Consider the following 27,721-nt stretch of genomic DNA (forward strand, 5'->3'; position numbering starts at 1 on the left):
ATTTCCTTCTTTCTCACCTAACAGAAATCAGAATCTAAAATTCTTTCTATCCAAACTACAATCTTCCAAGTGACACGAATAATAATGATCAGTACAATCGAGAACATCTACACCCCAATGTCTCTGAGGATTGATCTGGAAGCCTCCTCCTGTTCCCACTTCAGGCCATTCCTCCCCTCTATCTCACACTGTGGCATTCTCATACACTATTTTCATTCTTTGTTCTAAGAGCACTATTTTTCACTCCAATTAGGAACAAAGATATTGGCTTAAATAGGAACCTCCATATTTCAAGGATCATCTGGGTTGGCCTTCAAGAACCTAGGCTCACTTGCCTAATTCTTTGTATCAATGGCCCAATTAAACATATTTCAATATAAAACCATACCTATTAGGGTAACCACAGATTTAAGGGGGAAAAAAAAGAGAAAACGTCCCCAAATGACAAAAAGTATTTTTATTTTGACATCTGAATAAGTGTCGACTCCTCAGGACGTGGCCTTTGGCATCTGCAGAAAGAAAAATTCTTATATAGCTGACACAAGCCAATACACATGGGAAACATATGCAGATCAATGAAAGAAACCTGGAAACCCGTGACAAAGAATGCCCCAATCTTGTCTATGTAACAGAATATACAGCCATGGGAAATATAGTATTTATGCCAGGGGTCCTCAAACTTTTTAAATAGGGGGCCAGGTCACTGTCCCTCAGACTGTTGGAGGGCCGGACTATAGTAAAAACAAAAACTTTGTTTTGTGGGCCTTTAAATAAAGAAACTTCATAGCCCTAGGTGAGGGGGATAATCATCCTCAGCTGCCGCATCTGGCCCGCGGGCCGTAGTTTGAGGACCACTGATTTATGCAGTGCTTCCAAGTTTTCAATAGACTTTCTATGTTATTTCCTTAGCCATCTTATAATTTAGAAACAGTAGAGAAAGTGCAGCTCATTAACATTTTAGAAAAACTGAACAAAAATTTTTTGACCCATCATTAGAAGTTTGGAAAACAATGCTATCTACTATCTAGAATCACTAAGCTCAAATGTATTCATGTCATAAAAGCCCATCACTTGCTTTACCTTATTCATCAGCTTGTTGCACTGTGCCTTTCTCAGAAACATAGATACCATCCAAGAATTTTCTGATATCCTTGTTTTTGACTGTGGTGGCTTGCTGGATCAGGGCAGCTAAAAGAGCACGAGAACAAGCAGAATTCAAGATTATTAGCCAAATCAACATTGCAAATAATATATTCTTTTTGCTGAACCCTCAACCTGGACTAAAAACCTTAAAAACAAAACAAAACAAAAAAGACACTCCTTTTTCACAGGAGCTAATAATTAAAATTTCTAGGGGATGAAACACAAAAATTATCAAATAAAACCCAGAACCAATGGCCCTTCTAAGAACCACTATAATTTTGTTGGACCTAAAATTAAGTTCATTCCTGCATTTTTATGGGAATATTAATGATGTACTACGTTGAATACATTAACCTATACGACACAGGTCAAAATACATTTAAAACCAAAAATATACTAACCTGAGTTTGACACAAGTTCAATATCATTTCCTTCAAGAATTAACTCATCTTTTTGGGCTTGGGAAACAGCGCAAGCAACACCTAATATGAAAAAAAAAAAATTGAAAAAATATGTTTATACAATCCTTAAATACAATTAACATAGTTCACTAGTTTCTACATTTAATGCCTAGCTTGGATTAACAAAAGGGATTTTGAGGTTATACCAGCAGACTACAAATTGCAAAGGAAGGTACACCAAGCTGGAAAAGTTTTGAGAATAAATATTTAGAAAACAGTTAACAACTATCTACCAAGTCATAGGGAAATTACAACTACTAACACACTGGTGTTTTTTGAGTATACAGTAACTCTTTCAGACTCATAAAGAGCTTTCTTTACAATATAGGGTATTATATACTATAGGGTATATACCATTATTTTTCAACTTAGAGACAGGAAAATAGAGATTAAATAAAGAAAACTAAATATAAAGCCAAAAGATTTCAGTTGAAATCCCATCTCAATGACTTTAAGTACATAATCAATCCTGAGCAATTCTTTTAACCTCTCCAATAATCTTCTCATCTGTAAAATGAGGAATTGGATGTAATGACCTCTAAGGTCTTTTTAAGCTCTAGATTCATCTACCTCTGGATGCTATGACTTTTCCTAGCTCACATAGCTATTGAGTATTAGAGCTGAGGTTTGAACCCAAGTCTAGCAACTTTCCATTAACCATGAATGACTTACTACAACTTTTATTTGAGGACAGTCATAAAGCTTTGCACACAAAGGAATATGGTAACCATCCTATTACATGACTCATAGAGATTAAATTCTATTTATTATAAATGCAGTCCTCCCTCCAAAATGTTAGTTTTTTATGTCTAGACTATTATAACAAAGAAATAATTCAACAACAACACAACGAAAAAAAAAAAAACACCCACCACATTTTAACATTTTATTATTTAAATACCTAAAAAAATTTTTAAATTACATTATTAAACTGAACTTTATCCCAGAGATCATTCAGTTCATCCCCTTACAATTGGGAAAACTGAAGTACCCAAAGGCAAAGTGCCATGGAGCAAATGCCTCAATTATTCAATTACTCAGTCCATGTGTGTAAGGCATTGAAAACACATCTTTTCCTTCTAATAGCCTGACACAAGGGCTTTTTCCCCCCCCTAAAATCAAATGATACTTGCATAAAACATGAATACAGCTTCAGAAACAGACCCGTTCCTCCTAACCTCTGCAGAATTAGTATTGGATAAATAACATACGACTAACTGCACCCAATAATCTTATTACTTTCAGATCTCAAGCTGTTCAGTGTTATACATAAGAAAAAATCCTCGAAGGAAATATTCTTAGAAAAGAAGGGAAACGCCCAGAAACTAGAGCAGAAGCCAAGAGAGGCTGGGATTTTGAGAGAAAATTCTATTTTTGAAGCTAATTGCTTGCATAGCTAATTTTTTTTACAACATTATCCCTTGCACTCACTTCTGTTCTGACTTTTCCCTTTCCTCCCTCCACCTCCTCCCCTAGATGGCAAGCAGTCTTATACATGTTAAATGTTATATCTTAGATACAATATATGCGTGCAGAACCGGACAGTTCTCTTGTTTGCACGTATTTTTTATAAGACAGAAAACAAAATCCCAACATAGATTACCCTTCATTAACAAAAGTTGATACAACAGCAAGCTTATACTAACTTCACTAGCCTCAACTGCCATGATGAAATGACAAGACAAATCTTTTCTAACATTTCTGGAAATCTAGCTCACAAGACATACCTGGTCTCATGCGTACTCTTCGGATATATTTCTCACCCAAGAAATTTCTGATTTCAACAAGTGAGCCATTCTCTTGAATAACAACATTTATGGGGAAGTGAGCGTACACAGACCTCATCTTGTAACGAAAACCCTGCATTAAAACCAACAAATTTAGAACAGCAGAACTTTGCAAAACAAATAAGCACTCTTCCAATTTATTTTCACTAAATGCCACCACAGAAACGTGGAAATTACTTTGGCAACAGTAGTAGAGGGCGGGCAGACTGGAGGCAGGGAGATATTAGAAAGCAATTTCAATAACACAGAAGAGAACTAATAAGGATTTGAATTAAGAGTTATGAGGGGAAAGAAAAGAATGGGTATGAAAATGATGGCGAAATAATCGAGAGCCTCCATTTTTAACCACCATTCCTTCAGAAATTCTTCCTAAATAAACGCACTCAAACCCCTGGAGTTCCAAACTTGGATAAGCCTTTCCAGTGCCAGACTTTCCCCCAATACACACGTGCACAACCCATCTCCCTTACCAGGGTGACGCCTTTGATCATATTTTGTACATGGCTGCAGATTGTGCGCACCGTTGCAAGTTCTTTGCGATTTCCCCACCACTTGTCCACCCGGAGCTGAAACAGAAAGTCATTTCAGAAGACCATTTCCAGAGGATAATTGATCTAGTTTTTTCAACAGACACAGAAAACTCTCCCCATCAATTTTTTCTGTTCCCAATCCCTCTACAACTAAGTCTCTCAGAGCTACTATAGTTAAACTCTCCATCCAATGAATGGCATGTATTAGTCTACATATGACACAGCCCAACCAGAGTGAGCAGTTTTAAGTCAGGGCACAAAGAGAAATTGGGTCTAGGGCCTCAAGTGGTTTTAAACTTTAATGAAACTGTCACCAGCAGGCAGAACAAAGATAGGAATTAATGATTACACATGAGAGAATAACAAACATGTTCCAAGCAACACAAAATAAAACTAAATATGGCATTCAACACTTAAGCAACCTATACTGGAAGCTCAAACAACACCCTCCCACTCCCACAAGTTGGTCACTTTAATGGAGTACAAACACAAAAGTTATAGAGGGAAAGCAGAATAATCAATTTCTATAGCTTTTTTTTTTTTTCATATACACTTATCTGCCCTTCATTCAGAACTTAACTACTAAAAGCAAAGGTGAAGCCAAAATTTATTAAAAGCAAGGAGTATAAAAGGAAAATAAAATAGTTCCAGCTCTCACTGAAATTTTATCCCTCATTAGAATATAAACTAAGGACAAGTCTAATACCAAACATTTAATGATTCATTGCTCTGGATTACTGTTAATCTATGTGGTGATGAGGTTATGGAAGCTGACCCCAAAATAAGGAAAATAAAGAAGGGGCAGCTAGAAAGACAGCACGAGACATAGGAGGTGGTTATTAACTGGGTGTTCATTGATCCAGCTGAATGAAAGAATTGAAACTTTAAGCATGATGTCCAGAATTAGTTTTTGGAGGTAGGGTGCAGTTGAATTTAATCAGTTGTCCAAGTACCTCTAAATTAAAGAAGCTGGAGATGGGTTAGAATGAGAGTTTACACTGTAGTTCCAGCACTGCAAATTGAGAAACTGAGCCACCAGACATTTAATGAGCAACCACAGGGCAACATGCATCACGCCAGATCCGTGGGACAGTTTCCACCCTGGGAGCGCTGCCACATTGTAACAATATTAATAATCGAGTTACCCTTTTCTTCTTCTTTCCAAGGAGACTGAGCTCCACATTGATGTGGTTGAAATCCCTGCGGAGGACTCCTCTGGGGCCCTTCACGATGACTGTCCGACCTTTCAGAGACACGTCGACTAGGAGACACAAGATAATTTCAGCGTGAGTGCCCAGGAGGAAGCCAACACATCCGCGGGGCTCTTCCTGCACCCATGGGGGCGCAGCGCTCGGCGGGGACCACGCACGGGAGGGAGCGGGGCTGACACCCGTGGCAAGACTCCCACAAGCAGCGCATGCGCGCCTTTACATCTTTATTAAAAACTTATCAAAATTGGAGAATAAGAGGAATTGAGAGCACTGCAGTTGCTGCATCTTTACCGGGGCGGCGCCAGCAGGCCTTTACAACTTTACAGAGACAGCGCGTAGTTGCGTTTACGTATTTATTTAAAACTTATTTGTTAAAATTCGAGAATAGGAATAAAGAGCACTACCATTCTCCGGGATGTCGACCGTCTGGTTACTGAGGATGGTCTTCATTCTGAAAAACAAAAATCGAAATCAACGTTGCCGGAGACGCGCCGAGAGTCAGGGTCGCCTGTGGAGGCGTTAGGACGTCGGGCTGCACGAGGCCTTTCCTCGGGGGCCTGCGGAGAGCCCGGCTGCGGCCGCCGCTCCTCTCGGCTCCTTCCCCGCCGAGCCCGAGCCCAGACCGGAAGTTAATGCCGGCTCCCAGGCGGCGGGCAAGAAGGCTGTGTTAGAGGGCCTAGTAGGGGATGGGAAGCCCCACACAACGGTTATTGCACGGGAGAAGAGCCAGGGGATGGGTGTGGGGCCACCGATCCCCAAAATTTGGTTTCCCAGAAGCGATGGACTCGGATGCAGAAAACTCACATAAACGGAGGAGCGACTCACCTGGAGGTGAAATGGCTAAAGAGAGAACGTCTTCCGTCATTACGTATTTGTATCTACGCATACTAGCTACGTCTTGCGTCATAACAGCGCGACACAGCTGGGGTTATAGGAGCCAATCCCTAAGGGCCTCTCCTATCGCGAGCTCTTCTATTTTTCACGTCTTCCCGCCCCGCAATGACGCATTTGTCCTGAGACAACCGGCACTTCTGTCTTCCTCGGAAAGTGGTTGGACGATACTTCCGACTCGCGTCACTTCCCGCTCCGCTTGACAAACTGGTGGAGCCTGGGCCCGGCCAGCTGGGGCTCTGAGCCTCCTCTACCGGCATGTCTCTCCGCTGCGGCGGCGTCTCTGGCATACTTGGGTCCCGGGTGAGTGAAGGACCCTGAAGAGGCCGCCGGGGCGGGCAGGTCCGGTTTTCCCCATATCTCCCCGTTCCTTCAGGGGTTCTGTCCTCCCGACTCAGCCCCGAGCCGCGTCCTTGATAGGGTCCTTGTTAGAGAAGTGCGGGAGCCCCGAGGATAGGCTTGGGAAGGAGGAAAAGCGGCCACATAGTGTCCCACGTAGGGGCCTAGGGAGGTCCCTCGGTCCGCTGGTCAGCATTGGTCAAATCACGGCCGGGTGCCTGCACTCTGGTCCCACAAAAACATGAATGTCATTTGGGGAATGTCAGGGTTGGGTCAAGAACACAGCTCACCCGCTGCTGAGGAAATAATAAAGTACAGATAAATGTGTGTGTGTGTGTGTGTGTGTGTATGTGTATGTATATGTATGTATATGTACATAGAATAAATATAAGCATATAGTTTTATTTTTATATACATGTATGTATGTAAACAAACACGCGTGTGTATGCATAAATGTGTATACATGCATATGCAAATAATGTCTGTAGGTATGTGTGTACACACAAACGTGTATGCATAAATATACATAGGTATTTGTGTGCGCGTATACAAATTTAAGTACAAATACATAAACAGGCATATCCATGTAGATATGTAAATCTTGTGCATAAATACGTATATTGTGCATAAATTAAAAATATAAACACATGTAAACATGTACACACAAATATGTATGTGTAAATGTGATTGTGTGTATTGCATATATGTATATATAAATACACAGATATGTGAAATGTGTATGTACATAGACACACAAAATGATTAAGGAAATAAAGTGCCACTAAGAGAACACAAGAATTAACAAAGGTTATTTAATTGATCCTAGCAAAGCAGTGAGATAGGATGTGTGGTTTTTTTTTTTTAATTATTAGTATTATACCTGATTTATAAAACCTTCAGGAGTTGTTAATATCTGTAAGGGAAGTACATTATCTTACTTGAAATATAATCTTATTACTCCCCTGTTCAAGAAACTCAGGTGTTTTTCTTATGGCCTCTAGGATAAAATGCAAATTTCTGACATCTAAAGCTCTTTATAATCTGGATTTTGCCTACCTTATGAAGCTAATACATCTCGCATACACTGGCCTATATGCTCTTTGTATGTAACATTCTATCTCTTGTGTCCCTATTATATACCTTATGCCTGGAATTCACTATCCTTGATCTTGGGGGTTTTTAATCTTTTTTGTTTATGGACACTTTAGGCAGTTTGGTGAAACCCATGGGTACCTTAGAATAATAATTTTAAAATGCATAAAATAAAATACAAAGGAAACCAAGAATACTAAATTAATTATTTTTTTAAAACACATTAAAATATTTTAATGTTCCTGAGAAGTAAACGATGTTAACAGTCTTTCCAACATACCAATCCTGTCAGAAAAGAAAATGACATTAGATTGTTCTCAGTAAACTCTCAGAATAATTTTTAAAAGCCAGGTTTATGGACCACAGGTTAAGAACCCCTACTGTACCTCTTAGCATCCCTGATAAAGCTCAATAGTCCTTCTTCAAGAAATCTTTCCTTATCCCCCCAATTCCTGGGTGCATTCATCCCGTGAATTTTTTTTTGTTTTGTTTAATTTATGTGTGTACATTTTATTTCCCCTAAATGAATGTAAAGTTTTTGAGTGCAGAGACTGCATTTTTGTCTTTTGTCTATTAATACATTTCTTAGTAGGCATTTAACAAAAACTTCTTGAATGAATAGTTGAGTTCTTAAAATAATCTTGTGAGACAAGTGCTACAAGTAGACATATCCCCATTTTGCAACCAAAAAACTGATCTCTGAAAGGGATGAAATGATTTGTCCATGGTCATACAACTAGTATGCCAGGTGGGATTATTGGTGAATATTTACTTTGTTCAAAATATAAGCTCATGGTAGACGTAATAATGTGTTAATTTGTAAGAATAATGTTCTTATGTGTATAGTAGCTTCTTCAACTTGTACCAGGTTTCTGATTTTATAAAATGCAGACTCTTGCTATTAAACGTAAGTGGAGAAAAATACCTTATTTAGATGTATAGCTAGTAATTAATAACTTTTAAAGCAATTTCACATATATCACAGAATCAAAATAGTATTGATCTAAAAGAAGGAATTCTTTTTCAAGATGGCTAGTGAGCTCTTTCCAGTTGTGAAACTTTGTGTTTTTGCAGTACTTTATGCATTTCTCTTACATAATGAAGTATTAACTTCAAATATAGAGACTCACAAATTTAGTTAAATGAGATTTAAAAAGAAAAATTCTGTATATGGAAATTTTTTTTAATGACAATTTTTTTACTTTCAAATATCTACATTAACACAAGAACTTCAACAAAGCCAACAATGTTTCTAAACAGCTAGAACTTGCTTTAATAAATACATAATTCAACAACAAAATAAACTTTAGGATCCAGGTGATAAGTATTTTATATAAGTGATATCCAGGTGATATATATTTTATGTATTTTATATATTTTGTATATATATATATATATGTATATATATGTATATATATATATAGAGAGAGAGAGAGTATGTATATATGTATTTAAGTATATATATCCAGGCATATAAATTTTGCCTCTGTTTTAGTTAATATTTATTGGCAGTATGTGTTTTTGTGTCTTAGATTGTGAAATACTAGAGACAGCTTTTTTTTTTTTTTTTCTAAATAGTTTCTATTATGGTTAGTAGATATAATCTGTTGCTGAGATAATTTTCTATTAGATAAATTTAATGAGTTGCTATTGTGAAAAAAAATAACACAATTAACCCTCCCTAGGTACTTGGAAACTACTTGTATAGACAGTACAGAACATTAAGTTCTTTGCCGGACAAAAAGAAAGAGCTCCTACAGAATGGACCAGATCTTCAGGATTTCATATCTGGGGACCTTTCAGACAAGAACACCTGGGCTGAATATAAAGGAAATTTGAAACGTCAGAAAGGAGAGAGGTAAGTTGTAATTTTAAGCAATCTGAATGTCCTTTACATTGGCATAATACTTTGTCTTTCGTTATAGTTTTGAGTGTTGAATGTTTTATTCGGTCTAGACTGGGACCTTCACTTTTTATTACAAATTCATTAAGTGACCTAAATCACTCAGAAGTGGTAAAAGTGCCAACTTCCACTAGAAGGAAAGATGTAGGGCAGGGGTCCTCAAACTACAGCCGCTGGTCAGATGCAGCAACTGAGGATGTTTATCCCCCTCCCCCAGGGCTATGAAGTTTCTTTATTTAAAGGCCCACAAAACAAAGTTTTTGTTTTTACTATAGTCCGGCCCTCCAACAGTCTGAGGGACAGTGAACTAGCCCCCTATTTAAAAAGTTTGAGGACTCCTGATCTAGGGTGAAGGAAATTTTTATTTAACTTAGAAATACAAAGTAAAATAATTTAATAGCAATTTTTGTTGGGAGTTTTATTTTCTAATAGTTTTATTTGGCTTTATTTAGGCTAAGTTTGCCACCCTGGCTAAAAACAGAGATTCCTATTGGAAAAAATTACAATAAGCTGAAAAACACGTTGCGGAATTTAAATCTCCATACAGTAAGTATGTAATATCTTGTTAGCTTCCCATCTAAAAAAAAAGGTATTTTTCTTAGCATTATTCTCAAATATCAATATACTAATGGGTCTGTGATTTCATTGTTATAGGGGTTTCCTTCATGCAAATCATATTGCAACTCTTGTCCATATCTTCTCATGAATTTCCTACCATGGGGTTCATTTAGCATGCTTTCCCTGGGCAAGATTTGAATTCACTTTTTCTTGATGCTACTTTCAGTGCTCTATCTACTTTGTCAAAGTGTTTTTCCTTGGTTTTAGGAATTTAAATTTTGTCTCACTGCACAGAATGGAAATAAATTTAATACTTTTCCCTTCAAAACTGAGTCAGTCCCAAAAGATCTATTCTTCATTGGATCCTTGATTTCATTAATGTGGGTTTTCCTTTTATTGGTTCAATTTGTACACATTCTCAACCTGTGCAATTCTTGTGTTTTACCATAAATCCTGCATAGAGTTATCTACTCAACATTAAGAAGATATTTAAAGTTTTAATTGCTTCACAGTTGATGGGATAAAATGGAACTTGAGCCTGAAGCGATTCTGTTCCTGGGGAAATGATGGTTGTTAAAAATTATTGCTGTCACATTGAAATTTATAAGATATTTCTTTGATAAATAATTTATTGTTTACCATCTGTCATGTTCTGTTCTGATTATAGGTATGTGAAGAGGCACGGTGTCCCAATATTGGGGAGTGTTGGGGAGGGGGAGAATTTGCCACTGCTACGGCCACAATCATGGTGAGCCTGGTCTTGTTCTCCCGAAGTCTTCTGTTTAAGAAAGAAAACCCATATTTTGTGACTTCTGCAGAGCCATACAGATTAAAGTAATGTAGCCATTGTTTAGTTTTTAATTTTATTTTGGTGAATTTGAAGAAAAATTTTGATAATATTATCTATATTCCAGCCCAGGGTGATACCTCTTCTTATAAAATTTATATAGCACTTACTATTTAGCCTCATCATTTTGCAGTTAAACTACTTTATGACTTAGGTTGTTGTCTTGAATTACTAAGCTTTTTATTGTTTGGTTTTGAGCATATACATTTTTAAATTTCCCTAAGTAGATTTTAAAATCCCCAGGGATAGGGACTGTATCTTATATGTCTTTGTCTTACTGTACCTTATACAAAAAAATTTCTCAGTAAATATTTATGGGTTTGATGCTGAGTTAATTTGATAATTATAACATTTTCATTCCAGTTGATGGGGGACACTTGTACAAGAGGTTGCAGATTTTGTTCTGTTAAGACTGCAAGACGACCACCTCCATTGGATGCTAATGAGCCCTATAATACAGCCAAAGCAATTGCAGAGTGGGGGCTCGATTATGTTGTGCTGACATCCGTGGATCGAGATGGTTAGTCATAGTAATAACCACTTGTTTTGCAAGGTTATGCAGTTAGGAAGTGCTTCCTCATTGTATTGAATTATTAATTAAGGCTTGTAATTGTTTAATTTTAAATATACTTATGTCTGCTTTCCCCAGATACTTTATAAACTCTTTAAGGTTAGAGACTGTGGGGGAGGAAGGACTTGTATCACTATCTGATGGAACTCTTTCTTCAATCCCAGTCTCTGGAAAAGAGGTAGCCCTTTTTTTGCAGACCAACTCCTTTACTATGTGTGATCACATTTCCTTTAGCAGGTTATATTTTCAGTTGTTTTTTCTTTTTTCATCTCATGTGTGTGTATGTGTGTATGCTGTCTCTCTCTTGTTCTCTCTCCCCCCCCCCAAAAAAAAAAAAAAAAGAAAATTATGGAGACTCATTAAAAAAATAACCCTAGATAATTTTCTTTTTATTAAGATTCTTCTTTATAAAAATTCTTTCTCTATGGAGACTCATTAAAAAAATAACCCTAGGTAGAGAAAGAATTCTGTCAATCAGGTTTGTTACCCTGGCATTAAGGTCAACTCCTTGCCCTTCCTTATCTCACCTAACCAATCCCTTAACAAACCATGTTGTTTCTCCTTTCACATCACCATATGGGTCTCTCTTCTCAGCACAGCCGCTACCTTGTCTCAGATCTAAAAAATCTTTTTCCTAGATTTTATTTTTTCCTGAGGCCATTGGGGTTAAATGACTTGCCTAGGGTCCCACAGATAGGAAGTACTGATTATAGCCATAGCCTCCTAACTGGCTTCCCCTGGCTCTAGTCTCTCCATTTTAGTCCATCTGATGGTCATTTTCCTGACCACCAGGTGATTCTTCCACTCCATTAATCTCAGCAGCTCTCTCTTACTCTAAGCTATGATAGGAATTCTTCAGTGCAGCTTTTCGAGCCCTACTCCTCTCTTTGCAACCTTTACCAGATGTTGATTTCCTTCCTACAGTCTTCAATCCAGGCAAACTGGATTTCTCCCTGTTCTGTACTGAAGACATCCATCTCCATTCCTTTTTCTGGCCATACCCCTTGTCTGGAGTGGATCCTTCCCTACCTGTTGTCTCTCTCTTTCATACATAAGTTAAGCACTATTTTCTGGATTCTAATGTCCTCAAGTTCTCTTATGTTTAACTACTGCTGACATACTTGTATTATTAGCTTTGTATTGCAAAATGTTTTATATGTACTTCTTGTCTTCCCCATTAGCTCCTTCCACATAGGGAGTATTTCCTTTTGTACTTGTGTCTCCAGTGCTTAGGCACATAGCCAGTTCTTAATAAATATATGTTCATTAATTGATTGATTGGTTGGTTAACCCTGGGCACATAAAAGTCTGTTTATCAGTTTCCTTATCTATAAAGTGAGAGTTGCATTCAATTGTCTTTAGGGTCCTTTCAGCTCTTAGGTGTACAAGCATAGCCTCTAAAGGCCTTTATGTTCTTCTTTATAAGTTATATCAACTGTCTTGTGAGTTAAGAATATGGATAATTGAAAAAAAATTTTTTTCCATTTTATAGATTAAAAAATTGGAGCTTAAAGAAGTTGATAAATTTCTCCAAGATCATATAATAACAGAGCCATTCCTTTAACCCAAATCTCATGGGTGTGTGCGCGCGCGCGCGCGCGCATGCTAATGATTTTTCAGTAGTCTCTTCCATAATGGAAGTTCTCTACATGCTGTGACATGACGCAGCCTCTTGACTAATGGATTCTTTTCTTTCTAGATTTGCCTGATGGGGGTGCTGAACACTTTGCAAAGACAGTTTCACATTTGAAGGAAAGGTGAGTGTTTTCCCTTTTGATTTCACCATTGTAAAAAAATCAAAATCTAAAAATTTGATGCCATACCAAATGCACACCTGTGACTCCCATTAGGCAACTGAAGCATGTCAATATACTGACATTGTTCTCTGGGTGATTAATGGTTCCAATGTAAAGTTAACAGCTATATTTTTTTAAACTACACTAAATCCCACTGATGTGCTGGTTTATGGACTTCATTTTGCTCCCACTCTGTATTTCTGAAAGAGAATCATGTTAAGGTCTCATAGCATCCAAACTTGCAGAAATGCCAAGGGATATTTTGTGGGAGGCATGAAAATTGGTATCCATGATGTAAAAACTGTAGATATGCATCCAAAACCTAAACCTCATCCTATGGATAATTTTTTTTTCTTTTTCTGTTTAAAAAAACGCTTCTTCATGCTTTTAGGGGACTTTTAGGGGACTTTAATATTGCTGTCCCTTCCCAATCCCATTTCCCATCCCCAAGAGAACCTTCCTTCCTAACAAAGAACCACAGGGAAACAAAGCAAACTGAAACATTGACAGTGTGTGTCTTAATTCCTTAGCCATAGTCCACCACCTATGTCCTGAGAGGAGTTGTGTTCCAACATGACTGTTCCGCAGGCAAGATTGGTCATTGCACTGACCCGAATCATGTTGCCTTTTAGTGTCATTTCCTTTAGGATTCTTGGGGTCATTGTGCACATTCATCTCTGTACCATTTCAGATACTTCTTCCGTGATCTCTGAATCCTTCAGTTGCAGTCTGTACGTGTTGCTATGTGCACAATAGTCTCCCAGTTGAAGAATATACACTTGTTTGCAGTTTTTGCTAATGTTATGGCTCATTTTGACTACCATTCATTATGCTGTCATTCCCAAGTCTCCCTCTCCCAGACTGGTAACGTTAACTGGTAAAGTTAAGAGGATTAAGTGTATTTAGGCAGGAGAAAAGGTACGTTACGCTCATACATGATGCATGGAGGGAATCTGAGAAGCAGGAATGTTTGGACAAAAAGGCCTGACATACATTTAGAAAAAAATGGACAAACTGAGGAGACACAGTAGAGGTGATTTTATATTTCTCCTGAAGTTTAGGATCACATTAGATGGGTCTCAGAATATCTTTTTTTGTTGTTCTTCAGTCATTTTTCAGTTGTGCCCAACTCTACAGGACTCCATCTGGGGGTTTCTTGGCAAAGATATTGGAGGGATTTGCCATTTCTTCTCCAGCTCATTTTACAGACGAGGAAACTGAGGCAGACAGGGTGAAGTCAACACACAACTAGTAAGTGTCTGAGGCCAGATTTGACCTTGAGAAGGCCAAGGCCCAGGACTTGGTCTATTGCTCTAGAACGTCTTTGGGTCTATGTCTTACTGGATTGAGTGTGGTTAGGGTTATTTAAGAAAAGGAAAAGAGAAATGGAGAGCCAGCAGATTGAGGAATTCAGAATTTTTCTGACTGTTTTATTCCTACCTTTGTCTGTTGAAGTCAGTCACACTATAGCCCTAGGAAGAGTCTTTTTTTTTTTTTAATTATTATAGTTTTTAATTTACAAGATATATGCATGGGTAATTTTTTAGCATTGACAATTGCAAAACCTTTGTTCCAATTTTTTTCCTCCTCCCCGAGATGGCAAGTAGAACAATACATGTTAAATATGTTAAAGTATAAGTTAAATACAATATATGTATACATGTCCATACAGTTATTTTGCTGTACAAAAAGAATTGGACTTTGAAATAGTGTACAATTAACCTGTGAAGGAAATGAAAAATGCAGGTGGACAAAAATAGAGGGATTGGGAATTCTTTGTAGTGGTTCATAGACATCTCCCAGAGTACTTTCGCTGGGTGTAGCTGGTTCAGTTCATTATTGCTCCATTATAACTGATTTGGTTTATCTCATTGCTGAGGATAGCCACGTCCATCAGAATTGATCATCATATAGTATTGTTGTTGAAGTATATAATGATCTTCTGCTCATTTCACTCAGCATCAGTTCATGTAAGTCTCTCCAGGCCTTTCTGAAATCATCCTGTTGATCATTTCTTACAGAACAGTAATATTCCATAACATTAATATACCACATATATGAACGTTATGGAATATTATTGTTCTGTAAGGAATGACCAGCAGGATGAATACAGAGAAGCCTGGAGAGACTTACACGAACTGATGCTGAGTGAAATGAGCAGAACCAGGAGATCATTATATACCTTAGCAACGATACTGTTTGAGGATGTATTCTGATGGAAGTGGATCTCTTGGATAAAGAGAGCTAATTCAGTTTCAATTGATCAAGGATGGACAGAAGCAGCTACACCCAAAGAAAGAACACTGGGAGATGAATAGAAACTGCTTGCATTTTTGTTTTTCTTCCCGGGTTATTCCTACCTTCTGAATCCAATTCTCCCTGTGCAACAAGAAAACTGTTCGGTTCTGCACACATATATTGTATCTAGGATATACTGTAACCTATTTAATATGTAAAGGACTGCTTGCCATCTGGGGGAGGGGATGGAGGGAGGGAAGGGAAAAATCGGAATAGAAGTGAGTGCAAGGGATAATGCTGTAAAAAATTACCCAGGCATGGGTTCTGTCAGTAAAAAGTTATTTTAAAAAAAAATTAATATACCACAATTTACTCAGCCATTCTCCAGTTGATGGGCATCCATCTGGCTACTACAAACAGGGCCGCCACAAACATTTTGGCACATACAGGTCCTTTTCCTTTCTTTAAAATCTCTTTGGGGTATAAGCCCAGTAGAAACACTGCTGGATCAAAGGGTATGCACAGTCTGATAACTCTTTGAGCATAGTTCCAGATTGCTCTCCAGAATGGCTGGATGTGTTCACAATTCCACCAACAATGTATCAGTGTCCCTGTTTTCCCACATCCCCTCCAACATTCCGCATTATCTTTCCCTGTCACTCTAGCCAATCTGACAGGTGTGTAGTGGTATCTCAGAGTTGTCTTAATTTGCATTTCTCTGATTAATAATGACTTGGAGCATCTTTTCATGTGGCTAGAAATAGTTTCAATTTCTTCATCTGAGAATTGTCTGTTCATATCCTTTGACCATTTATCAATTGGAGAATGGCTTGATTTCTTATAAATTAGAGTCAATTCTCTATATATTTTGGAAATGAGGCCTTTATCAGAACCTTTAACTGTAAAAATGTTTCCTAAGAGGAGTCTTAATTGGAAAGGTAAGGCTTCTGTTATGTTTTGATGATTTTGAAGTATGAAAGGAAAGGGAGAGAAAAAAGTATACACTGTGCAGGAGGGGAAAGGTAAAATAAGAGAAAATATGGGGGAAAATATAATCAGGGTACAAAGATAATAGGGGTGATTTTGTGTGTGTGAGTATATATTTTCCTCTTTTAATGAATTTGTCTGTTATGCTACCGGGAGCTGTTAAAATATAGAGGAGCCACCTGACAGTGGCTGCTGGAGATCCAACCCAGAATGGATCTCCTCGTGTGAGAGGATGACACAAGGAGACTGAGAGGCATTTGCTGTTCTCTGACCTCTCTGAGAGGTCATTGCATTGTCTGACCTCCCTCCTCTTCCCTCTGCCTCCAATTTATCTCATTCCCAGTTTGCAACACCTGTGTCAGCAAAGGCTCCCCTGCAACTTTTTTCTTGCACAGCATGATAAATGTGGAAATGTGTTTAGAAGAATTGGAAATGTTATATTGGATTGCTTGCTGTCTAGGGAAGGGAAAGGGGAAGGGACAAAAATTTGGAACACAAGGTTTTGCAAGGATGAATGTTGAAAAGTATCTTTGTATGTATTTTGAAAAACAAAAAATTATTATTATAAATTTTAAAATATAATAAAAATAAGTGCTGAAGATGTAAAGACTACTAAAAATTCCATTAAGTTCTAGAAATAATAGGTATGAGCAATGATTTTATTAACTGTTCATCATTTTTATTTTTCCTATTTATTTTTCTCCAGGAATTCAAATATATTAGTGGAATGCCTGACTCCTGATTTCCGAGGAGACCTTAAATCTGTCGAGATAGTTGCACAGTCAGGATTAGATGTGTATGCCCATAATGTGGAAACTGTTCCAGAATTACAGAGGTGATTATACAACACAGAGAGAAAGAAACACTCTCTCACTCTTTCTCTCTCTTCCTCTCCCTCCCCCCTGTAACATGCTCTCATAGCAGTCTCTCCTGATTCCTAGGCCCTCAGAGTACCTCTGGCCACTGACCTTTGCAATGTCAACTAATTCTATCAACTCGCCTCCTTTGAGGCTTTCAGAGGTCTCTGGTCATGATTTCTTGAATCACAGTTTAAAAAGCGAGAGTGCGCTCAAGAACAGCCACGTGCAAACTTAAAGCCTTTATTATACCTACTCACATAATGCCCTGACTTGTTAACTCCCTAGTGAATACCTGGTCCAAACACCCACGTGTTCACTATCAACCTCCTTACCTCCCTTGGCTGTCCATCCACTCGGCTCGGCTACCCCAGGACAAAGAGAGCAACTTGCTGCCCGCAGTGAACTTTGTAGAGGGTCTGTGAGGTCACACACACAGCCAATCAGAGAGCTTTTTCCCATTAAGAAACTATCTCGATAAGGACAGGATCGCACCCAAGGGTCAGTCCTACATCCACAGAGGTTACTTCCGGTCCACTCAAATCTCCTGTTGCACTGTGGCAGCCCATTTAAAGGACCCTTACCACCACCACCCTCCCCCCAGTACGTAATCTTTTATATTTGGGATGGACCTGTGATGTTTATCAGCATTGGGAGCTCCTGAGGTCACTTGCCCAGAGTCTGCCCCAGTTAGAGAAGGCAGTCAAAGCTGGGCATGCTGACTTTGGAGGCCCAGGCTGCTCCTTTGTAAGATCATTGTGTTATTTTTCAAAATATTTTTTTAAAGCAGCACACTTTTATGTGTGACACCTTCAGTTGGTCATAATTCCAAAGATGGAGGTTAAGGAACAAGGCAGCTTTCCCTTTAATGATGCAAAGGAACCATTAGAACTTATGCTTTCTATTTGAACAGACGATTTTCAAATGATGAAATTAAAGCCATCTATAGTCATATGAAAAAATAAGTTAACTATTGATTAGAGAAATGCAAATTAAAACAACTCTGAGGTACCACTATACACCTCTCAGATTGGTTAAGATGACAGAAAAAGATGATGAATGTTGGAGGGGATGTGGGAAAACTGAGACACTAATACATTGTTGGTGTTGTGCACTGATCCAACCAATCTGGAGCCATGCCCAAAGGATTATAAAACTGCACACTCTTTGACTCAACAGTGCCATTGCTGTATTGGGTCTGTACCCCAAAGAAATCATAAAGGAGGGAAAAGGATCCACATGTGCAAGCAATGTTTGTAGCAGCTCTTTTTGTGGTGAACAGCCGATTTTAGAAAGGCTTGGAAAGATTTACATACAAGATTTGCAATTGTTTTAAAAAAAAAAAAAAAAAGATTTACATTACTTAGCTGAGTTAACATGAAGAGCCAGAAATACGTTGTACACAACAATAGCAAGAATGTGCATGGCTTGGTTCTTCTCACTGGTTCAGTGATCCAAGGCAATCGCAATAGACTTTGGACAGAAAATATCTGCATCCAGAAAAAGAACTAGGGAGACTGAATTTAAATCAATACATACAATGTTTACTTCTTTTTTCTGTTTGTTTTTTTTCCTCTCCCAATGTGATTTATAAAGCAGAGTACATTAAAAATAAATAAATAAATGAATTTTAAAAGGAAAGAAAACTCACATACTTAAAAAAAAGTGTTGTTTTTTTTTTTAAATATACTTGAACTTTGTCTTAGAAAAAGCAATAGCCCCTTTTTTCCTTTTTATTCAATGCTAGAAACAATTGCTGGACCTTTAACATTCCATATTTAAACCTGTATTGGATCTTAAAAACATTCTTTTAACCTTGAGTCAGAATTAATTTTGAAACACTTTCATTTCCTTGGGTTCTGGGAAAGCATTTTGCAAGTGATTTTGTGGAATTGTTCCTGTTATTCCCCAGTGCAGTAAAACTTGAAAGGAGCAGCCATTGTAAGCAATTATCAGCATTTTAACTCAATCACAAACATGTGGGGGAATTAATTTAATTCAGAAGAGAAGTCTTTTCAGAAGTAATTAGTCTTTTTCAGTATTTGTTGTGGTTTTAAAGTTACTAAATTTTTCTTTCTCCTGCTAATTGGTTTCATATTATATAAATCAACAAAATTTAATATGAAAATACTATAAAGTTTTCTATATTGGCAACTTTCTGGTATAGAGCCTACTTAGAGTTTTTTAATTTTCTTGCCATTTACACTTGGCATACAGCCAAGAACAGTTTTCCCTTGTCTTAGACCCACCACCAGTCGGTGCCAGTTGCCTAGTTCTACTTAAATAGCATTATTCTTTTCATTGAAAATTCCAGAATCCTCTACTTTTTTCCCTTGAATAGCCTGGAAAATTTTGGATTTTTCTACCAGCAGAGGGCAGCTTGTTCTTTATAGAGAGAATGAGCATAAAAGTTTCTCAGACCTTAGAATCATAGATTCAGCTTAATTTTTTTCTTTGTTCAGTTACTAGGCCTCTCTTACATTCTCCAAACTCCCCCACACAAACACTGATTCTCTTTTTATTTATCCCTCGTGGCTTCTACTGGCTGAGTTTTTTAGTACCAACATGGGTATGATGGGCGAAGCACCTTCCTTGGACGCCATGCTGTGTCTTTGCCCAGTCTGTCCTCCTTTACCACAAGCAGGATCACGGGCTACCAATAACACCTGGTTCTCTTCTTGTATAACAGTAAACCATTTATGCAGAAGGGCTCCTACTGAATTACCTAACATACAGAATGTACAGTTTTCTGGTTTTCTGGTCTTTCCACTTCTTGAACTTCTTTTTAATTGATTCATTGATAACTGTTCTTTTTAAAGGAAAGTACGTGATCCTCGAGCGAATTTTAACCAATCTCTAGAAGTATTGAAACATGCCAAGAAGGTTCGGCCTGACGTCATTTCCAAAACATCCATAATGTTGGGCCTGGGAGAGACTGATGAACAAGTGTATTCTACAATGAAAGGTAAATTAGCAGAAAAAAAGCTGGGAAACCTTGCTTATTAAATTGAGAGGAGTCCACCTTGAAGGTCCTTTGATACTCAGGCTGCCTCTCATATTTCTATATTATAAATATAACTCTTCTGTGTAGAAAGTGGTCACAATGAATAACAAAAAGCCAACACAGATTTAACTTTGAAAGTTGTCATTGAGCCCTGAATGTCTTTTGTGTTACTTTTCTCCATATCCTTGAATCAAATTAAAACATAACATTAGTCCTCACTAATTTAATCTCATAGTCTCCCAGAGCTTTGACTTTTGTTGAATTCTGATCCTAAAAGTCCACTTTCTGTGTTAATTTTGGGGTTTATAACTTGTAAAACTATAATTTGATTTGTTTTTCCCATTTTCTACTTGACAACATTTGTCTGGTCACTTATTTTGAAACTTAATTGGGTAATTTACCAGTCTTAACCCTTTATAAAGTAAAATTCTCTTCAAAGCAGTTCATTCAGGTAGCTATCATAGGTCATACCATGTCCCTCCCCGCCCCCCCAGCATGAACACCTCATACAGTCAAAACCTGTGAGGATGTGATTGGCTGATTGAGTGCGGCCTAGGTCTGCCTCGGTCACCAGTCAGAGATCATTTTGAGTTCTTTTCCACCTTGTTCTGGAGCCCTCGGGAGGAAGCCCTAGCCCTGGCTGTGTAGTGCTAAAGCCATCTGTGCTTCTGTCTGCAGCACTGCGCGAGGCAGAGGTGGACTGTCTGACCCTCGGACAATACATGCAGCCAACCAAGCGTCTCCTCAAGGTACAGTGTCTTGGGCTAGACTTCCAATGCCGCGGGTGATAAGCTGGGGAAGTTTGGGGGGGGGTTCCTTTTATTCTCCATCGCAATGACCTGTTGACGCGTTCCAAGGTTGATGATATTAGAATGTGCAGCTAAAGGGAGTGAGAAGAGCTTCTCATAGTGTCCTGGCTCGAGAGCCAGACCAGGGAATAAGCTGAAGAGATGAATCGTGCTGGAGGCAGGAGCCGAGGACAGATGTTCCTAGTCCCAGCCCAGCCTGCTTGTCTTAAGGGCTGCTGCTGGTGACCCAGACTTGGTGAATTCTTTTTTTTAACCTTTTAATAAATTTCCTTTTTTAAAATTGTTTGACCTTATTAACATCAGTAAAGATGGACATTTCCTTCTGCAAAGGACAACAGAAAGGATTATATGTGACTCTGATTCTCTGTTGGACAGATTTTTTTTTTTTGAAGTACATAGTAATTTATCACAGTAGTTCCAACATTGCCCTGCTTGTCTTCCTTCCCTTCTGAATTTCCTTCTGCTCTTTTCTGTATTTTTTTTAGTATTTCACTAATGCTCTTTTTTTTTTTTTTGGTCTAGTCTCCACTCCTTTGTAACTAACCGCACCAGAAAAAATGTCAGTCCTTCTCACCAAACAAATAAGTACAACTAAGCTAAACCAGTCACATGTTGGCCATGTCTGAATATGTGTGTCACATTGTATTAGTAAACTGTTCCTTCTCTATTAAAATGTGGAGGCTTGATCAGTGTCAGCTCTCTGGATTGAGTTGAGATCATTGGCTATTCTTCTTTCTTTTTTTTTACAGTGTTGTGGCATAGTGTCAATAGTTCCCCCACTTCTTTTCTTCTTTTCTTTTTTTGCTGAGGCAATCGGGGTTAAGTGACTGGCGCAGGGTCACACATCTAGGAAGTGTTAAATGTCTGAGGTCAGATTTAAACTCCGGTACTCCTGACTTCAGGGCTGGTGCTCTATCCACTGCACCACCAGCTGCTCCTCGCTCTCCCATTTCTGCTTATCTCACTGTGAATCATTTCATACAAGTCCTGACATTTTTCACTCTATCCATCTTATAATTTAAAAAAAAATTCAATAATATTTTATTTTTCCAATTACATGTAAAATTAGTTTTCAGCTTTCATTTTTGTAAGATTTTGAGTTCCAATTTTTTTTCTCCTCCTTCCCCAAGACAGTAAGCACTCTGATACAGGTTATAAATGTACAATCATTTTAACCATATTTCCATTTTAGTCATGTAAAAGAAAAATCCAAAGAAAAGGGAAGAACCACAAGAAAGAAAAAGCAAACAAACCCTAAAAAACATGAAAATGCTTTCTTTTGATCCGCATTTGGTCTCCATAGTTCTCTCTCTGGATGTAGATGGCATTTTCCATCCCAATGGAAATTGTCTTGGATCAGTGTATTGCTGAGAAGCCAAGTCATGCTGATCATGACATAATTTTTTTTAATAATTATAACTTTTTATTGCCAGAACCCATGCCAGGATAATTTTTTACATTATCCCTTGCACTCACTTCTGTTCTGACTTTTCCCCTCCCTCCCTTCCTCCATCCCCTCCCCCAGATGGCAAGCAGTCTTATACGTGTTAAATAGATCATGACATAATTTTACTATTATTGTGCACAATGTTCTCCAACTTCACTCAGTTTCAGTTCATGTAAGTCTTTCCAGGCTTTTCTGAAATCAGCCTGCTAGTCGTTTCTTATACGACAGTCATATTTCATTACATTCGTCATCTTATATTTTCTTGTAGCTCAATAATGTTTTATCATATTTATATACCATAATTTACTTAGCCATTCCCCAATTGATGAGCATCCTCTTTATTTTCTAGTTCTTTGCAACAATAAAAAATGTTCTGTTAACATTTTCTGTACATAGGGTCTTTCTTTTCCTCTTTCTTTGATCGCTTTGGAGTATATACCTTGTATTGGTATCAGTGAGTCAAAGGGCAGATAGTTTGTAGGGTTCCAAATTACCCTCCAGAGTTCATTGCAAAATGCACCAGTATTAAGGTCCCTATCTTCAAACAACTTTTTTTTTTTTTTTGGTCTTTTTCTGTCTGATGGGCATGGAATAGAACCTCAGAATTACTTCCATTGCTATCTCTCATATTTGCTACAACGATTCTTTTTTCCAGTTAATTGTTTCCCTTCTAATTGCATTGACTTTGGGCAAAACCTTATATTTTATGTTATCAAAACTGTCCGTTTTACCTCTTATAGATTTTGCTAGTCCTTATTTAGACAAGAACCTTTCTTCTTATGAGAGCTATTTCCTTTCTGTGTCTCTAATTTGTGATGACTTTTATACCTATATCTAATTTGAAGTTTATTTTGATCTACACTAGGAGGTGTTGATCTAAATCTGATTTCTAGCTGATTGCGTTCTGGTTTTTCAGGAAGTTTTCTTCAAGTAGTTTCCCCTTATCCTTATATTTGGAGTCTTTGGATTTCACATACTATGTTTCTGAACTCAATTGCTTCTAGTTTTAATTCTGCTTTTTAAATGGTATTAGCTAGTTTTAACAATTGCTGCTTTGTTAGTACAGTTTGAGATCTGGTACTTAGGCCCTAAAAGATAGCTAGGGAGGTGGCACTACAGTGGGTAGAGTGCCAGGCCTGGGTCAGGAAGATCTGACTTGAGGTCAAAGCTGAACTCAAATAATGACCAGTTGTGTGACCCTAGGCAGGTCACTTCCTCCTGCTTGCTTCAGTTTCCTCATCTGTAAAGTGAGCTGGAGAAGGAAATGGCAAACTTATCCAATATTTCTGTCAAGAAAACCCCAAATGGGGTCACAGAGTGCGACACAGGTGAAACAACCAAACAAGAACTCCCTGGCTGATACTGCCTACTCAGAACCTCTTTTAAGAGGGGCCCTGGCCAGACCTTTTTTCCCTGCACAGATGAATTTTGTAATTTTTTTCCCTAGGCTATTAAATAGCTTTTTGACAGTTAATATTATAAATTCAAAGCCAAAGCTATGTTAAGATGAGCACATGAAATCACTAGAAGATAGAAATAGATAGCAAGCTAATAAAAAGAGAAAATCCAGAATATAGAGGGCAGTATATAATATAGTAGAGAAAGCAGTGGATGAGAAAGTAAGAAACCAGGTTCAAACTTGCCCTTTAAATTCTTTCTTTCTTTCTTTCAAAAATAATAAATGCTTAATTTTACATATTATTTATAGCATTCATTTGACCAAACTTCTACATATTTGTAGAATCCTACTGTGTATAAAGTGGGAATGTATCATGTCACTTAAATTCTTTTGGCCTCAGGTCCTCATCTCTGAAATTTAGACAGCTTAAACTGATTCACAAAGTCTGACTAGCTCAGACATTCAGTCTTCTAGGACATCAAGTGAATAATTAAGAGTAGACTCATTCTGATTTTTTTTTAAAAAAAAAAAAGGAGAATTCAAAGGCATTATTTTCCTGTGTTATGATTCTGAGGAACCACTATTAATTGATCTGAAATACTTTCTTAAATACAGGTAGAAGAGTATGTTACCCCTGAAAAGTTCAAGTACTGGGAAAAAATAGGAAAGGAACTTGGATTTTATTATACTGCCAGTGGACCATTAGTACGTTCCTCATATAAAGCCGGTAAGGACTTCAGGACACTTTTTTTGTTTAGGTTATAACTTTATATGTAATACAAAATCCCAAACTAAAGTTCTACAACAAATTAATACAAAAATCCCAAACTAAAGTTCTACAACAAATTACACTTGTGGCTATTTTGATGTAATAAATTTTTGTTTTTTAGGGTATGATATGAATTTTTTTTGATTGATAGATGCTATATTTAAGGGAATTTCTTAAATATAGTTTGCTCATTAAACCAAGAACTTTTTTCTTCTCTTAGGTATTTTATTTCTTTTACAGCCCATGTGAAATAGTTTTGGAAATAAACAATTTTCTTTCAAAGTTCAGATTTGAAAATGATGCCAGCAGCATCTCTTAAGTTCTCACAATCAGATCGATTCCAGCTATTAAAAAAAATAGCATTATTGTATAAATATTCATCTTTCTCGCCCCCAGAGGCAAAGAACTTTAAAGCTTGTATCTCCTTTTTTCTCAGTAATATTTTATTTTTCCAAATATATGCAGAGATAGTTTTCAACAATCATTTTTGTAAGACTTTGTGTTCGAAATTTTTCTTCCACCTTCCATTACCTCCCCCCTCCCCAAGGCATCAAGCAATCTTGATGTAGGTTAAATATATACCCTTTTAAATATATTTCCATATTTGTCATATTGTGCAAGAAAATCAAACCAAAAGGGGGGGGGGAAACACAAGAAAGAAAAACCAAACAAAGATAGGTGAAAATGCTATGCTTCCATCCATATCCAGTCTCCATAGTTTTCTCTCTGGGTGTGAATTGCATATTCTACCCCAAGCCTATTGGAATTGCTTAAAGCTTCTCTCTTTGAAATTCAGTTCTGACTTTGGGCAGTAGATTGAATCCGAATTTCTAAGGAGAATAATGCCATTTAAAAATGGGTCAGTTTTCCTATACAGATTTAACCCCTCCTTGTTTGGTTTGATCCTTGCCATGGCAGGGGGTCTTGCATAGCTCACTCAAACTATGAGTTTTGCCATCCAGGATTATTCAAGACAGGCAGGCCATAATGGAGAGTGCTGACAAAAGGTGATCCTTCAGAGAAGGAAATGGCAAACTACTGCAGTGTATTTGCCAAGAAAACCACATGAATAGTATTGAAATACTCAAAGATACAATGATGGAAGATGAGCTCTTCAAGTCAGAAAGGCCTGGTGTGGTCACAAAGAATCGGTCACTACTGAACAGCCGTACAACAATAACACACAGATTTATTATAAAGAAGGTTTATCTTACACTTGAAGTTAGTAGGATTTTAACCAATTGTGTCTACTCAGCCTCAAAAATTTTTTATAAAACATTCTACCTTGGTTAATAATGTAATATATTTTGTTTCCAAAAATGAATTTTGTTAGTGAGAAATACACTTTGTTAGATAACTTATATGAAGCAAATTTAAAATGACAGCAAATTTATGGAATAGGGATATGTCTTATATTTTTCTTATATTCTTATATATACCTATATATAGGTATAACAAGGAATAACATATTAAAAAGGAGTGTACTAAGAAAAGGATGAGAGCTGATATGAATTATAGGGGCAAAAAGATGAGCCAGAGAAAGATAAAGCTAGTGATTCTATTAAATGGGAAAAATATTGGATGAGAAAACAGTGGCTTTGGGATTTGAAAGAAGATACAAATTCTAGTGTGTAAAATTTCTCAAGATAGCATTATCTGGAGAACTGGGAACCATTACAATTAAATAATAAAATTTTGGATACTTAAAAAAATGTTTCAAGTAGAATTTTATTTTAATATTAAATTAAATTAATTTAATAATTTAATATTAAATTAAATATTCATATTAATAGGAATTATTGTTTTCCTTCATTAGGTGAATTTTTCCTGAAAAATCTAGTGGCAAAAAGGAAGACAAGAACCATATGAATCTGTAAATGATAAGACATCTTAACGGTCTTTTACATTTGGTCCCACACCGTCAAGCGTCCTTAACACCAGAAACAATTACATCTGTTGGAAATAGGCCCCAACTTTATTTCACATTCTTCAAGTAGTGAGTGGGCTTTTTTGTGAATGAGTTTTTCCTCATCTTCACCTGGAAGTTTAGCTTACTGAAATAAAACCATTAAACAACTTGGTAACAATGTGATGTTAACAGCATAATAAAAATCTATTAGGGGCTTTCATCCAAATGTTGCTTATGCATTACCACATCTTAATTGTGAAAAGAGGCTCCAAAGCAAATATTCACCATCAGTCATGACCATGATCTGTTGCCTTACCCTGAGGTTGTCCTTCAGCAGCACTGAAGTCATTTGGGAAAAGTTTGTTCTGAATGTGATTTTACATCAATATGAGTATTATACTGTGAAAGATAATTTTACATTGTTACTAAATTGCGGGAAGGGTTTAAAAGGACTGTTAAAGTTGTGTGTGGGGAGAGTTTTGAAGAATTCTGATTGGGCAGTTTGATAGTGCAGTGCATAGAGTACTGGCCAGAGTTAGGAAGACCTGGGTTCAAATCCACTGTTAGATACTTAACATTTGTTAGCACTGTGACTCTGAGCAAGTCACTGAATCCCATTTGCCTTGGGGGGGAAAAAAAAAGAATTCTGATGAAGTAAGTAAATCAGGAAATTCTTTTTGTTAGGAAACTTTTTTTTTTTCCTTTTTAAGTATTTTTTCCCCCTCATTGCTTGGTAAGCAATTTCTTTTAGTAAGGCAGTTGGGGTTAAGTGATTTGCCCAGAGTCATATAGCTAATTGTAAAGACAGATTTTCAATTTTTAACATTTTTTTTAATTGAGATTTTCTTCTCTTCTTCCCCTTCTTCCCAAAACAATCAGTAATTGATATGTGTGCAATCACGTAAAACTTATTTTTATATTAGTCATGTTGTCAAGATGTAATCCAAAAGGAAAAAGTACAAAAAATCCCACATGCAAATAGTGCGCTTTGATCTGTATTCAGACTTCAGCAGTTCTTTCTCAATCAGGAAATATTTAGAATGTAACAATGTCAGTTATGTATGTATATATGTATGTATGTATGGTGATATTAAATATATTCAGTTGGGTATTCAATTAAAGTATTTAATCATTGAAAAAGTTGAAAGTACATTTTTTTAATTTTAAAAAACA

General features: G+C 37.2%; 2 protein-coding genes across 2 annotated transcripts; one reads left to right on the plus strand and one right to left on the minus strand.

Moving 5' to 3' along the window:
• Window positions 1–442: 442 nt before the first annotated feature.
• On the minus strand, window positions 443–5,653 carry RPL9 (ribosomal protein L9). The gene is made up of 7 exons (XM_051964942.1): window positions 5,537–5,653; window positions 5,067–5,182; window positions 3,862–3,957; window positions 3,332–3,464; window positions 1,545–1,625; window positions 1,081–1,188; window positions 443–509 (listed from the first exon to the last, which is right to left on the minus strand). The coding sequence occupies exons 1-6, from the start codon at window positions 5,580–5,582 to the stop codon at window positions 1,082–1,084; spliced, it is 579 nt and encodes a 192-aa protein (XP_051820902.1). The 5' UTR covers window positions 5,583–5,653; the 3' UTR covers window positions 443–509; window position 1,081.
• Window positions 5,654–6,195: 542 nt separating this feature from the next.
• On the plus strand, window positions 6,196–27,688 carry LIAS (lipoic acid synthetase). The gene is made up of 11 exons (XM_051964941.1): window positions 6,196–6,326; window positions 9,140–9,312; window positions 9,810–9,903; window positions 10,583–10,663; window positions 11,126–11,282; window positions 13,033–13,090; window positions 17,061–17,189; window positions 20,031–20,176; window positions 20,894–20,964; window positions 24,486–24,597; window positions 26,456–27,688. Exons 1-11 carry the CDS (start codon window positions 6,282–6,284, stop codon window positions 26,506–26,508), a joined length of 1,119 nt encoding a protein of 372 aa, XP_051820901.1. The 5' UTR covers window positions 6,196–6,281; the 3' UTR covers window positions 26,509–27,688.
• The last annotated feature ends 33 nt before the right edge of the window (window positions 27,689–27,721 follow it).

The sequence above is a fragment of the Antechinus flavipes genome, chromosome 6 (genome assembly GCF_016432865.1).
Source record: "Antechinus flavipes isolate AdamAnt ecotype Samford, QLD, Australia chromosome 6, AdamAnt_v2, whole genome shotgun sequence".
In the NCBI taxonomy this organism is placed as follows: Eukaryota; Metazoa; Chordata; class Mammalia; order Dasyuromorphia; family Dasyuridae; genus Antechinus; species Antechinus flavipes.